Here is a 13,077-nt window from a genome sequence, read left to right as displayed (position 1 = left end):
ACCGTAACGGTGCCAGTAGAATACAGAAGGTTAATTTTGTTTCATTTAAGCAATATCGTTCTATTAGACTAATTGTTAGTTCGTCAAAAGGTAAATTAACGTAATAATATTTGATGTCCTTGTTGTTAAAGGAAAATGAGGAAATCTCTAATTCAAGAAACTTGGCTGATATTAAACACAATATAGTGAAACATTTATAACGAGAACATCCAACAAAATACAATATTTTTACCATTCTTTTTTTTTTTTTTTTTTTTTTTTTTACTAAACCATAAATCGAACCAACATCGAATTATCTACGTAAATATTAACCCCAAAGTATTTGCCCACTGAATTCCTAATTTCTCGCGAAATTTTATAAACAACATCGTAACACTGACGCAATATTATTCCAATCAAAAAGAATTCCGTAATTTACTTGAAATTCATTAACCTTCCGATGAAAATTTTAACGATACAATCGACTCTATCACGTTTTCACAATGAAACTTTTTTAATCCGATAGCTCTTTTTCGAAATGGAAAAGATTATAAATGTTTGTAAATCGATTTATACAGTAGCCTTCCACCTCTCAAGGATGTTACTCCACGAGAACGAAGAATGAAGCGGATACGATTTCTTTTATACTTAACAGTACTTTATTGTTGACATTATTACACGTTATTATAAATCTATCATCTTGACACGTATAATACTTACTAAATCTACAGAGACAAGTGGTAACGGCAACCTATAACTAAACATACATTATAGCATCGGTACTTATTTTAGTAAAGGAACAAACAGACGTACCGCTTTACTTTCGTCACAATACCTTAACACACGACAGTTCAGAGTCGACAAGATTAGTAAAATATACACCGTTCGAATAATAATTCTGAATCGTTCTCGAAACTGTCACTTCTTTCTTTCATTTTCTTACTCTCGTCTCCATTTCCTTTCATCTTGTGTCGTCTTGTTTTTACACGAGAGAAAAAAGAAACGAATAACACTCGCGATCGAATATTTATATGATACATTTAACTTAACATTAAAAATCTCTACAACTCTAAACCGATCGGTTGTGAATTTGTCCAAGTATAAAAGACTATCGAGTAAATCGTTTTGTACCCAAACGTCGACAATACGGTTTAGAATCGGTGTTTTCCTCGGCTCTATCGATCTTTCCCTTCTTTTAACTGACACAGATCGAACGGAATCTATGAAATCTCGTGAAATGTCTGCTCCTCTGCTCCTAGAATGCTTAACCCTCTATAACATCGAGACACTCGGATTTTGCGTACTCGTGCATTTGTGTTTTCGAATTTCTATCCTATTTATCATTCTGCTATAACATGTAAAAGATCCGTTCCAATGTTTCAAATTCTTCACCTAGATTCTCAAACGCTATAACTATCATCCTTCACCTATAATACCAGCTACGTACAATTCCATGTATTTTTGCGTGAAATGATTTTAGAGAAGTTCTTCTGCCTATTCTCTTTGCAGTGGTAAAACAAATTTTCACGAAATTTAATTCGTTTTTCCATTTGTATTTGGACTTAATGGATCTCTGGCCAAAGTTATATTTACACGATATCAACCTGTTAATCGAATCGTCTCTTAACACTAGAACTACCGGTAGTTAACATGAAGCTGCTTGTACCAAAACCATTCAAAATGACTGGTTTTTAAAAAATACGTAACAATAGAATATTTTTGATATCATTAATCCATCTGGGACCATGATCGACCTAAAGGAGGGTTGACACGTTTATAAAATTGTAGAACCAGTCGTTTTGAATGCTGTGGCATTTCTAGCGTTAGCATCTAGCGACCTAGCAATCGGTTCGGAATTTTCCTGATAACTGATATCATCACATTGAATGATACACGGTAAAAATTGAAAAAACGCGTGGCAAGTTGTAGAACACGAGGAAACTGGTTAATCGGGGTTCGGTAAACAGATTGCAGGACCCTTTTACACTTTGACAAGTACCAGTCATCTTCACTGGTATTGGTACAAGTAGCTTTGATACAAAATTATTTTCAGCTTGAATACATAAAAAACAAAATAAAATTCATTATACTATTCTTTTAGTTATTTAGTTATTTAGGGAAAAAATATAACATGAAGTAGGAATTTTTAAATAAAATTGTAAAACCAGTCGATTTGACTGGTGTGGTAGTTCTAATGTTAATTAGAAATTTCTATAATTATGCCTATCACGACTTCTATATATTATTACTTCCGTAACAATATAGAAAATCGATTGAAATTTGATCGGTCTCAGTTCTCGCAAATATACACATGACATAATTTGCTTCTAAAACGATACGCAGATGGATAAAGCACGTTTGAACGTAGAAATTACTATGTCGAAGGAATTGGCAATTTTGACGAATCCGCTCGTCTTCGCCCATTCAGGGATTACTTAGATTATATTATCAATTTGTGTCGTTGATTTTCCAAAATTTCTTCCAGTATTACCAGTCTTCGAGATGAAGAATACAATAGAGAACGACGATGTTTTGTTTGACGAAAACGAACATTTCATGTCGCTATTTATCATACTCGCTATTCGATTATACGCTACTTCCAAATTCTCTGATCGAAATCAGAAATCAATTAAGAATTTGTCAATCTGGTAAGCAAACATGTCAGTTATAGAGGGCTAATGCATTATCAATGGAACACGTTCTCTATCAGACATTTTTCCAGAATCGATGTGAAGAATTTTACGCTGCGGATGTGTCAGATTAAAAAGAATTTTAATCCAACGCTCGAACAACTTTGGGAGCAACAATTCTCCCGACGAAGAAAATCTATGAATAAGACAATGAAGCGTCATTTATCACAAATTACGCAGATAATTTTCAATATATACCGGTAGAAACTATTTCACATTTCGAAAATATTTCTTGCAGAAGATCGACTTTTCTCTGTTTTATGTTGTTTGACCATTCTTTGGATGTCGATGTGTCGGAGATGTATTTTTCCCGAAGGAGTCGCTAGCTTCGCTATTAGAATAATGATTTTCGTTATCACGATGTGCATCGTTCACACGACTTGAAAACACGCACTAATCGGCTGTGTAATCAGATCTACATAAACGAGAACGATAACGAAAATAAGGAGCCTTGAAACGAATAGAAAACGTACGAACGTTTCGTTGTTGCTTCTAGTTTAACGCGTCACGTGCCATGCGGGTCACACGTATTTCATTTTCATTCACCGGAGAAGAGTATTCTACGGGGTTTGATCTTGAAATGAAACGCAGAAAAGCAAGTGAAGATACGGAGTATACCGATAAAGTAATATCTTTGTTATTCGACGAATACTTTGAATATTCTCCTTGAATATCTTGAGTGCTTTACAATATTGTGTATTCATAATTGAATGATTTTGAATATTTTTAAATATTATTCTTTAAAGGTCTTCAGTGCTTTCTAACACTATTTTTTCGTATCATTGAATATAACTGTTAAATGTTTCTATATATTCTCGGATATCCTTCATTTTCCAACGTTTTCAAATGGTATTTTTTATTTGATACTCTTGAATAACTTTGAATGTTATTCTTGAATACTTTTGCAATGCTTGCAAAATATCGTTTGCTATCGTATTCCTGAAAACCTTTATAGAATAATCTTGAATAGTATTTTTAGATCTCTTTGAGCGATTTTGAATACCATTCTTAGATGCCATGAAGTATCTTCCAATACTTTTAAATTCTTTTCGATGTTATTCCCCATTATATTATCTTCAATATTACATTAAATATCAAGTTCTTCAAATTACCCCTTAAAATTAATTAATTAAACTATAGAATTTTCAAACTTTCTAATTACAAATTATTTATTCCCCAGGGCACGGGACGCGTTAATAAAAGCAGACTAGCAATTTGTACATATCGTTCGATACTTTTATTCGTTAGAATATTTCTAAGCAATTGTAAGAACCAAACCATAGCGTCGTTCGATAAAAATCCACTTGGTATTTAATTAACGAAATTCCTAAACATACTTAACCTGCTTTTCGATCAACGAAATACAAATGCGACCGGATTCGTTGCACAAACGCTACGCTGCGCTGTTAAGTTCTTCTGCAATAATTCTTATCTGACAATCGTCATCGCACACGTTCGAGGAAAATTCACTAGCGGCTGGTATGTACACGCGTAGGTAGACCAACACATACATAATCGTCATGGATGCGTATCTTTGCAGGGATTAATTGTAAATTATTCCATTCTCTTTTCCCGTGGAACCCTGCACATGCGTCTTATGCACGTTTTGAAACGCTCGAAAACAGACTCAAACACGCTGTTTCTGTATTAAAAATCGTCGACGAATTTCCGTCGAACTGTCGTTTCGCATTTCTTCCTTTCTCCTATTATTTGCGCGTAATTATCTTCTTTTGAAAATCTTTTATGGAAAATCTCTCACCGAAAAGCGAACGAGAAAAATTTCCGAAGAAATATTTCTCTCCATTGTTTGTCATTGCGAAATTAAAATCCCTATTTGAGGAATTGAAACGGCAAATGACGTTAGTATCGATAAAAGATCCAAATCGATTTTTCTATTAAGAGGAAATATAAATTTCACGTAGAATAAGAAGAGGAAAGTTATCAGTATTAAAATAATTTATTGTAGCTTCTAGAGCTGTGACCGTAAATTAATCGTTTTTAAAAGATAGAAGAATAGCCTGTAATACAAATAAAATGTAACTGATGCAAAACAATTCCTTGTAGCCAATTTATTCCTTTTCTAAATCTATTAAATTGATAAACGCTGAAAGTCTATGGTGCCCAGGTGTGATAAATTGTACAGTAAAATTAATAGAAGCCAATATTTTTTCTATTGAAAACCTTCTAACGTTTACGAGTCATTTACGATTTCAACCCCTCAATTATAATTTCCTACAGCATAAAGTATTCTTTATGTAACTTGTTTCTTAGAAAAGAATTTTGCTTGAGAGTTGTGCGAATTACACTTGTGATATTGGCAATTTGATTTCTTTGTTAATTTCCCAATAGATTGCGTAGTGGTATTTTCGGAAACATGTTTCTTAAGTCGTAATCGATTTTGCAGTGTATCTGGTAACTTTCTGACGTTAATATACGGAAATTGGAAAGTTCACTTGGCCGAAGTCTTCGATTTTCCTTCGATTTCCTTCGTCTGTATCTTCGATCTTATATAAATAATTAATTCTTTGGAATAAACATTTGTACAGTAGCATTTCATTTCTAAAGAAATTTTAAAGGATTCGGACCATTATGATCTTACATCAACGTCTGCTTCATACACTGCTCGGAAAAAAGAGTCAATTATAAAAGAGAAAAACAAAGATTTCGTAATACAACGTTTAATCTCGTGAAACCGCTAAAAACCTCGTCAAACGATGAAGCAGCTCTCAAAATATCGCCAATCTTCTAATTGTTAGGTTGCTGTGCAATAAATGGCAAATAAATGGATTGAAATGTGTCTGTGTTCATTACGTAACTATGGCAATGATTATTGTTCCTCTATCGCGATGAGGATTACGCTTCCTAGAATAGCATGCCATTATGTTCGTGTATCTTTAAATAAAAAATTATCGGTGCAAGTCTTTCACAATAAGAATAATATTGAGATAATTCCAATATGAACAATGAAATAATTCCAGAGAATCCAATTGAATTAAAAACTAACATTTTATTATTTTTCTGCCTATTCCTCGAATTTATCGCCACGTATTCCTACATTTTCGAGCTTTTCGAAAATCTTCGTCGCAAAATTTTGCTTCCAGACGATCTACATTTTTCAAAGCGCTACGATGTTTTCTAAAATGTAAACGAGGCAGTAAATTACTAAGAAAAAAAAACTTGCATATAACTGACAACGAATTGTTCTTGGTCGAATAAACAAAAATAACCAATACAGACACGAATCGACCATTAATTTCCCAATCTAATGTTTCGAACAGTGTATCAAGTCGATTAGTCGAATGTTTCTCCGCGTAAATCGTTTCTTAATAAACCAGAGAAACGAAAGGATTGTGTTTCAAAGCTCGCGTTACTCGCACGCCGGTTAAAGATGTGCAGTTTCGTAAGACAATAAAACTCGATAAGGCTCGATCTTTGCGAATCGTTGCACGCGTTTTCGCTATCAAAACCTCTCGTATCGAGGATCGAACACGAGAATCAAAGGTACACGAATATGTTTCGTAATACGGAACGCGAGCATCCCCTATATGTGTGTGTATTTCTTTTTATTTTTTTCGTACAACGCTATGTACACTAAAACGTCTACTTGACCGAAAACCCGGCCCGAGCTTTACATTAAATCCGATGAAGAGAACTGACCTCCCCTCTCTATCGCTCTCTGCCACCCTCTCCTACCCTTTCACTCGCGCATTCTCTCTTTTTCTCTCACACTCGCGCAAACAATAGAAAGCTGAGCAAAGATTTGTTCGAGGATGTGCGTGTGCATGTGTCTGTTCGTGTGCATACGTGTGTATACGTGTGTACGTGTGTATATTTACAGTGACGAGATATTAATCTATCGTTTAAGAAGCCTCCGGCTAAGAATAGAGCACGGAGGAAAGAAAAAATATGTGAAAATAAACGGGGTTGAAACAGAGAGGATGGAAAATTATGAAGTTCGATTCGCGACGAATCGATTGTCCGTGACGACGCCGTACAGTCGCTAAGAATCGTTTCGACACGACCAAAGGGGATCTTTTCTCGTACTTAAACCACTACACTATTGCACTACACCTTTTTACAATTATCTCGACTCGTTCTTTTGTCCGTACGTTCTTCTCTCTCTTTCTCTCTCCCTCTATCTCTTTCTTGTTCTTTTTTACACAAGTACTTGTCGAAGTTGAAATCTTTGGTTCCGTCGCTTTTCTTCCTTTGGTATCTAACTATTTTATCATTCTCCATAGTACGTATCATTATTCTTCCATATACTTTTGATTTCTGATAATAACGTGGAAGTGAAAAATTCCTTGCTTCTCCAATGCTCTTTTCTGTAAATTTTCCTCTTCCCTTCCATTCACCTTTACAGTCTGTAACCTCTTCTTCATCACCCAAAATCCATCACGAATGTCAAAAACATTCTTCACCATCTGTCCTTGCCTGTCCACTGAAGTTCCCTTGAAAAAAACTGCAATCTTCTCCGAAAACCGGAATCTCCGAGAAAAACTGTGATTTTAACTGAGATCCGGCCAATGCAGAGTGCCAGTCAGAAAGAAACTCGAAAAACTCGATCAAATAAATCCTCTAAACGAGAGGAGAGAAAGCCGACGCCTGACTCCTGATCTCTCTATGCTCCGACGGGCTGAGATCCAACAGCCCGCCACAATTCTGATCGTTTGCCGCCTGTTTACCGATCAGAGCGTCAATACTGAAGTTCCTCTTCTTGTCAGCCGGCGGATGGCTGCTCGGTATCGTGGTGGTCCTCGTTGGCGCGGGGTCAATTTGTCTGATCGGCGGAGCCGTGATCGGTACCGGTTTGTACAGTGGTGGAGGCGGTTCCAGGAAGCCACCAAGCTTCAGAGCTTCCAAGGTCGACGGAGAGAAGTCGAGCAGGGGCAGACCGGGTGGCGGAGACAGATACGCGGCGCTTGGATAAGTCAGAGCACCGGGATGACCACCGCCGCCACCAGGGCAAGGTCCTCGATCGCCGCAAATGGCGAAGGTCGCCATAATCGCCCTGTCTCGGAGCACATAATGCGGCGGAGGCCTCTTGTACCTCTTTCTGCGACGCAAAAAGCTTCCATTATCGAACATGTCCTCGGCCAATGGGTCTAGGGTCCAGTAATTCCCTTTTCCAGGATTTCCTGGCTCACGTGGTATCTTGATGAAACAATCGTTCAGGGACAAATTGTGTCTGATAGAGTTTTGCCAGGCCGGGAACTTGTCGTGGTAATAAGGGAACCGTGACATGATGAACTCGCAGATTCCACTCAATGTCAGTTTCTTTTGTGGCGACTGAAGAATCGCCATTGTAATGAGAGCTATGTAAGAATAAGGTGGCTTGATCAAAGATGAGGACATCTTGTCGTTGCTATAAGACGATGCTTGGCCGGACGAGTTGTTCTTTTGTTGACTGTTGGCCGACATCATCGAGTAGTTCTTCTTGCTGCGACTTCCACCACGGTTTCTGGAGGACGCGGTGGTCGGCGGGACTGGAGAACTCGGGATGATTGGGCTGGACGATGACTGGGACGGTGACAGGTCGTTTTTGTCCAGACTCACCGGGTCCACGATCATGCTGCTGCTGTCAGAGTCGCGGTCGCTGTCCGCGCAGCCGTCGCACGACAGGTTCGACATCATCATCCCACGCGGTTCCATCGTGATCGCTTCATGGGCACATTTAAGCCTATTTTTTTCTCTCTTCTTTTTGGAAACTTTAGTTTCTCTGGTTCTTTGAAAATAGGCAAAGATCGTTGTTGTTCGTGCTCATGGTGTTCTTGTCTTATTTCACCGACGAGGGTTCGCTTTCGTGAATATTTATACGCGCTAATGTGTACTTTCTGCGCTTTCTTGAAATATTCTTTCGTTCGTTCTTCTTAAATTTTTTAACGAGGTATAAATGTAGGTTGTCCGTCGATGTTCAAAAGCACTGAACGAAATCGCGCGAGCATTTCTCTTTCGACATGTTTTCGCGAGGCAACTGTCACACACACGAGCTCCGTACGAATTGTTATCTTACGCTAATAGTTTGTTTCCACAACGATAACGAGCATTTTTCTTTTTACTCTTCTTCTCCGTGTCACCCACTCACTCTATCTCAAGGATGACGGCTGCCTGTGACGCACTCCACTTTATCGCTAACGATCTTGCGATATTCGCTAACCATCACGATTGCCCCTCATGCCCCCTCATCGAGCACGCTTCGACTTTCCCTAAAATACTACGATCTCCCTAATCTATCAGTTTCCAACAACAAGTCACTTCTCCCTTGTTCGATGTAACCAATCTCTGGTTACAGGATCACTCTCGGTCTAAATCCGACACGACGAGAAAAGAAAATGAAAATAAATCACAAGGAAAGTGGAAAACAACAACGATTCTTCCAACTGTTCGAATAAATTTCAATCGTCAATTGCCGTAGGACACAGTAGCCGCACTAGGTGTCGATTATCGAGAGAGTCCATGAGCGAGCGTTTCTACGCGATAGATCACGTTTGACGAGGTTAGGTGTACGAAATGCGGTCGAAGCTTATGATGCGCGGTTGCGAGTGTGCCAGCGCCGTGTAGGACCGTCTACGAGGCGAAATCGTAGGTCGAATTGATTCGAAGTGACTGCTTTGGTCCTACATGGGCGGACCAATGGGCGGGCATTTCAACCTCTCGTAAAAAGGGGATGAAGGGGTGGCGGTAGCGCTCCGGCTCTACCACCCCTCCAACGGCCGGTATTCCGGCGGATCCGGCGCGCTCCCTCCACATCCTCCTTCAGGAGAGAAGAGGAATCGTTGTCGTCACCACGAACGAGGAGAAACCCCCGGAGGGGACGTCGGAGTTAGGAAAATAGCGGGATAGATAAAGGGACTTTCGAGGCGGACCTGGAGGGGTAGAGAGAGGGCGAAATTGTAACACTCCGGGGGCTGCTTTGCTTTGAGCGGCACGGCAAAAGGACCAGGCGTTACGTACTAATAGAACCTGCCTGTACAGATTCTCCCTCCCCCCATTTCTCTCTCTCTGTCTCTCTTTCTCTCTCTCTCTCTCTCTTTCTCTCTCTAGAAGTATCGATACCCGTTTTCAAATGTTCTCGCTCACCTGCAACTTCCGCAGTGTAGACGTGTTGCCTTTGGTTCTTATGTACGAGGATTATGGGGTGAATGTCTGGTAAAGGATTTGGATATTTTGTCGGTGAGTTCGAGGAAGGGTGAAATGCTTTTTGAAATTTTCTAGAGGCTTGGTTTAAGTAGATCATGAGACAGGTTCGATTGATGTGACAGCGTAGAAGCGACTTTTGGAATATTTTGTTGGTAGAGTTTGGATGTGAATAAGGAATTGAGAATATTTCGTTAGTGAGATTGAGAAATGGATGGATTTGTTTTTAGTGAATTCTGCAGAGGTTCCATGGGAAGTATCTTGACATATGCAACATGGGTATGGTGTTACAATGGCAGAGAGATTTTGAATATTTTATCGGTGGAGTTCAAGTAAGAATAAAAGTTATTCTTTTTTTAGAAGATTTCGTGGGAATTGGTATGAAATAATGTTTGAAGTAATAGAACGATAGTGTACGGCTTTGAAATATTTTATTAATGGAATTAAGAGATAAATGGTAGTTAGTTTTGAGGAGGTGGAGATTATATAGAGGCATAGCCGACGTAAAATTTGAAACAGGATTAGTGCAATATTATAAAGAGCTTTGGGTCATTTCGATGGTAAAACTCAGAAAAGAATGGAAATATGGTATTAATTAGTTTAAAATAACGTTTCAAATAGTATTGACAACAATCGTAGATGAGACAAAGTGAGATTTGTAACTCTAATTAGCATCAAAATGGAAATTATTCTTTTTCAGGAGTTTTGTAAAAAAGAGGACCCAATTAGTATTTGAAATTAGTATTAACAGTATTATACATTATTTCAGTAACTTCTTTGTTACCAATGCTACAAAACTTTGGCTGAAGCAGTGTGTAAAATAATAACGTAGTACTACGAAGCAAATTCCTTTGTGCAATAATACAACGCGATCTACGAGTCACATAGCTCCTCATAAATACTACAATACTACCACATACAACGTAAAAATCACGATACCCTATGAATTTCTCGCCCGATCAATAAAACCTGAAAACCTCGCCAACTATCACAAATCGGAAATAAAAGAAAGAAATTCTTCAGACACGGCGTTTCCACAAAATCGAACGATAGCGAGCCTAATACGAGTAGCCGTGCAGGTCGCGAGATCCCGGCTAGGTTCTTGGATTTGCAGCCTCGAAATGGAGAACGATGGGATCCGTAGTATCGCCAACAGAGCGAGCCGAGCTGCACGCATCACGAGTTAACTTCCCTCAGGCAGCTCAAATAGAATCTGTATTACGCCGCGGTGGTACATAGAGAGAGGAACGAAGACGGGACACGAAACAGATCACGAGAAACAGAGACGAGGATCGAGCAAGTGAGACAGAGGAACACGATGATAGACACGAAACACGATAAAGGTGAGAAAGAGAGGAAGGGACCGAAGAGAAGGTGAACAGAAGAGAGAACGATGAATCTATTGGTGGAACGAAGAGAGTGAAAGGGAGTCGAAATGGGGTGAGACAGAGAGACATGGAGAACGATATAGACAGATGCGTATCTACCTGAGCGCACTATCGGTTCACAGAGCCGAGCAGAGAGCGAATATTGTGTTTACCCATACGCACGGCTTTGCGATGCAAATAATCTGGTATTATTGCACTTACTCCACGTACCAGCGAGGTTCTTCCGTGACTGGCACAGCTTCAACCCTTCTTTCCTTTCTGCATCCCTTGGCCAAGTATTTATTTGCACGATGCACGCACCCGTATATATCTATCCGTTGTATCGAAATCTATCCTGTTATTACTGCTTCTTCTAAGAGTCGCGTATTATTTCCAACGATCGTTCTTAGTCGCATCGATCAAGGAACATGGATATCCTACGCTCGCTTCTTGCACAATGGGGTTTACGATGGTTTCTCGAGTGATTCTCTTCGGATGATCGTGGTTATTGGAACGACGTTTTCTTGGATTATTTCGTTGAAGCGGTAGAGTAGGCTGTTGACGTTAAGTGTGGTAAGGGAGTTCGTGTTTTATGGGAAAGGAATTTTTGAAATATGGTAAAGTTGAGTTTGTTAAGCGTGTTTGTTTTCGTGTTCTAATTTTGTAATCTTGGGTTTTCATTTTTTCATATTACGTGTTTTATGGTTGTGTGGTAGGTAAGAATACGCTGTTTCGTATAGTACTGTGTATTTTACAATTATATTTTCCAGCATACGTGGCTTATAGCGAATGATATTCTAATTTACGAATATTAAACGAAATTAACGAAACCTCTGATAAAATTAAAAGGTTTTTAATGAAACTGAGTGAACGGAATTCCTAGCATTTTCTAACGCTTTCTTCATATTCAGAGGTTTTAACCGCAAGAATATATGAAGCATCGAGTAATAAGTAGAAAGGAGTAGTATATTTTTAGGCATACCTTATAGAATTAACACAGTTTCTTCACCTTTAAAACCATTCTCAAGTACAAACTGAATATAGGAAGTTATGCACGAAGGTACTTGATGATTTCAAAAAATGATTTATAGCTAGGAGACTAACCCAATATAGTGACGTTTGACTTCAGAAAATAACGAGTCATCAATAAGCAATAAACGAAAGTGATTAAGTTGATTAATTTAAACTTATCGAATATCGTAAGATATATTCGAATATACAACACCTAGCACCAGTATGGTATACCTGTATTTAGACCTAATTAATTGATAGACTGCATCTCTCACAATATAATTAAGACCTCGGTAGAAAATTATTTTATCTACCAGGTGACATATATCAAATAACACTTTAAATATTTTATATATTTTTCCATATTGTACGTACTTTATGCAATTTTGCGCTCATAAATCTTCTACAAACGCATAAAAATCCGTAGTCTATTAATTAACACGTGCCGTAATACATAAAACGGTGTGCCAATACTTTTCCCAGCCACTGTATATATCTTCGTGTACTTCGTTTGTTTATCGTCCAGCAACATTCCCTCGACTGCTCGTTCAAGGAGAAACGTATCGAAGTCACAAGGAAGAGGAAGATCCCTCTTCCTTTTCACTGTCGCCTGCCGTGTCTTTCGCTGATTCAGCGATTACCACATTAATCTCAAGTTCTGGGTAGGTTAGGTTAGGTCGATGGACAGAGGAACAGACGGCGGGCATACCCGACCATAGAAACCCTTAGGCGTTTCGCCATTCACTTCGCGACGGATTGCGGATTCCACGAGTTCCACTATTCGATTCGATTGCTTCTTATCCATGGACTCTCTCGCCACGCGTATTTACCTCTCCTGATTTCTTCCCTCTCGATCTCCTTCCGGTAAATCTGTCGAGGGTGTCCCTTCGACT

At 38.8% G+C, this 13,077-nt stretch overlaps 1 protein-coding gene across 1 annotated transcript; it reads right to left on the bottom strand.

The window, feature by feature from the left end:
• Positions 1-615: 615 nt before the first annotated feature.
• LOC100650001 (forkhead box protein D3-like) lies at positions 616-10,117 on the bottom strand. The gene has a single exon (XM_012311735.3). The coding sequence runs from the start codon at positions 8,319-8,321 to the stop codon at positions 7,248-7,250; it is 1,074 nt and encodes a 357-aa protein (XP_012167125.1). The 5' UTR covers positions 8,322-10,117; the 3' UTR covers positions 616-7,247.
• Positions 10,118-13,077: the final 2,960 nt, after the last annotated feature.

The sequence above is a fragment of the Bombus terrestris genome, chromosome 9 (assembly GCF_910591885.1).
Source record: "Bombus terrestris chromosome 9, iyBomTerr1.2, whole genome shotgun sequence".
Classification (NCBI taxonomy): Eukaryota; Metazoa; Arthropoda; class Insecta; order Hymenoptera; family Apidae; genus Bombus; species Bombus terrestris.
Note: the sequence above shows the minus strand (reverse complement) of the source record. Positions and strands in the feature narration are given on the sequence as shown.

Bases quoted from the DNA above. Each gene is read 5' to 3' on its own strand.
- LOC100650001 (XM_012311735.3), bottom strand. From the start codon at position 8,321: ATGGAACCGCGTGGGATGATGATGTCGAACCTGTCGTGCGACGGCTGC.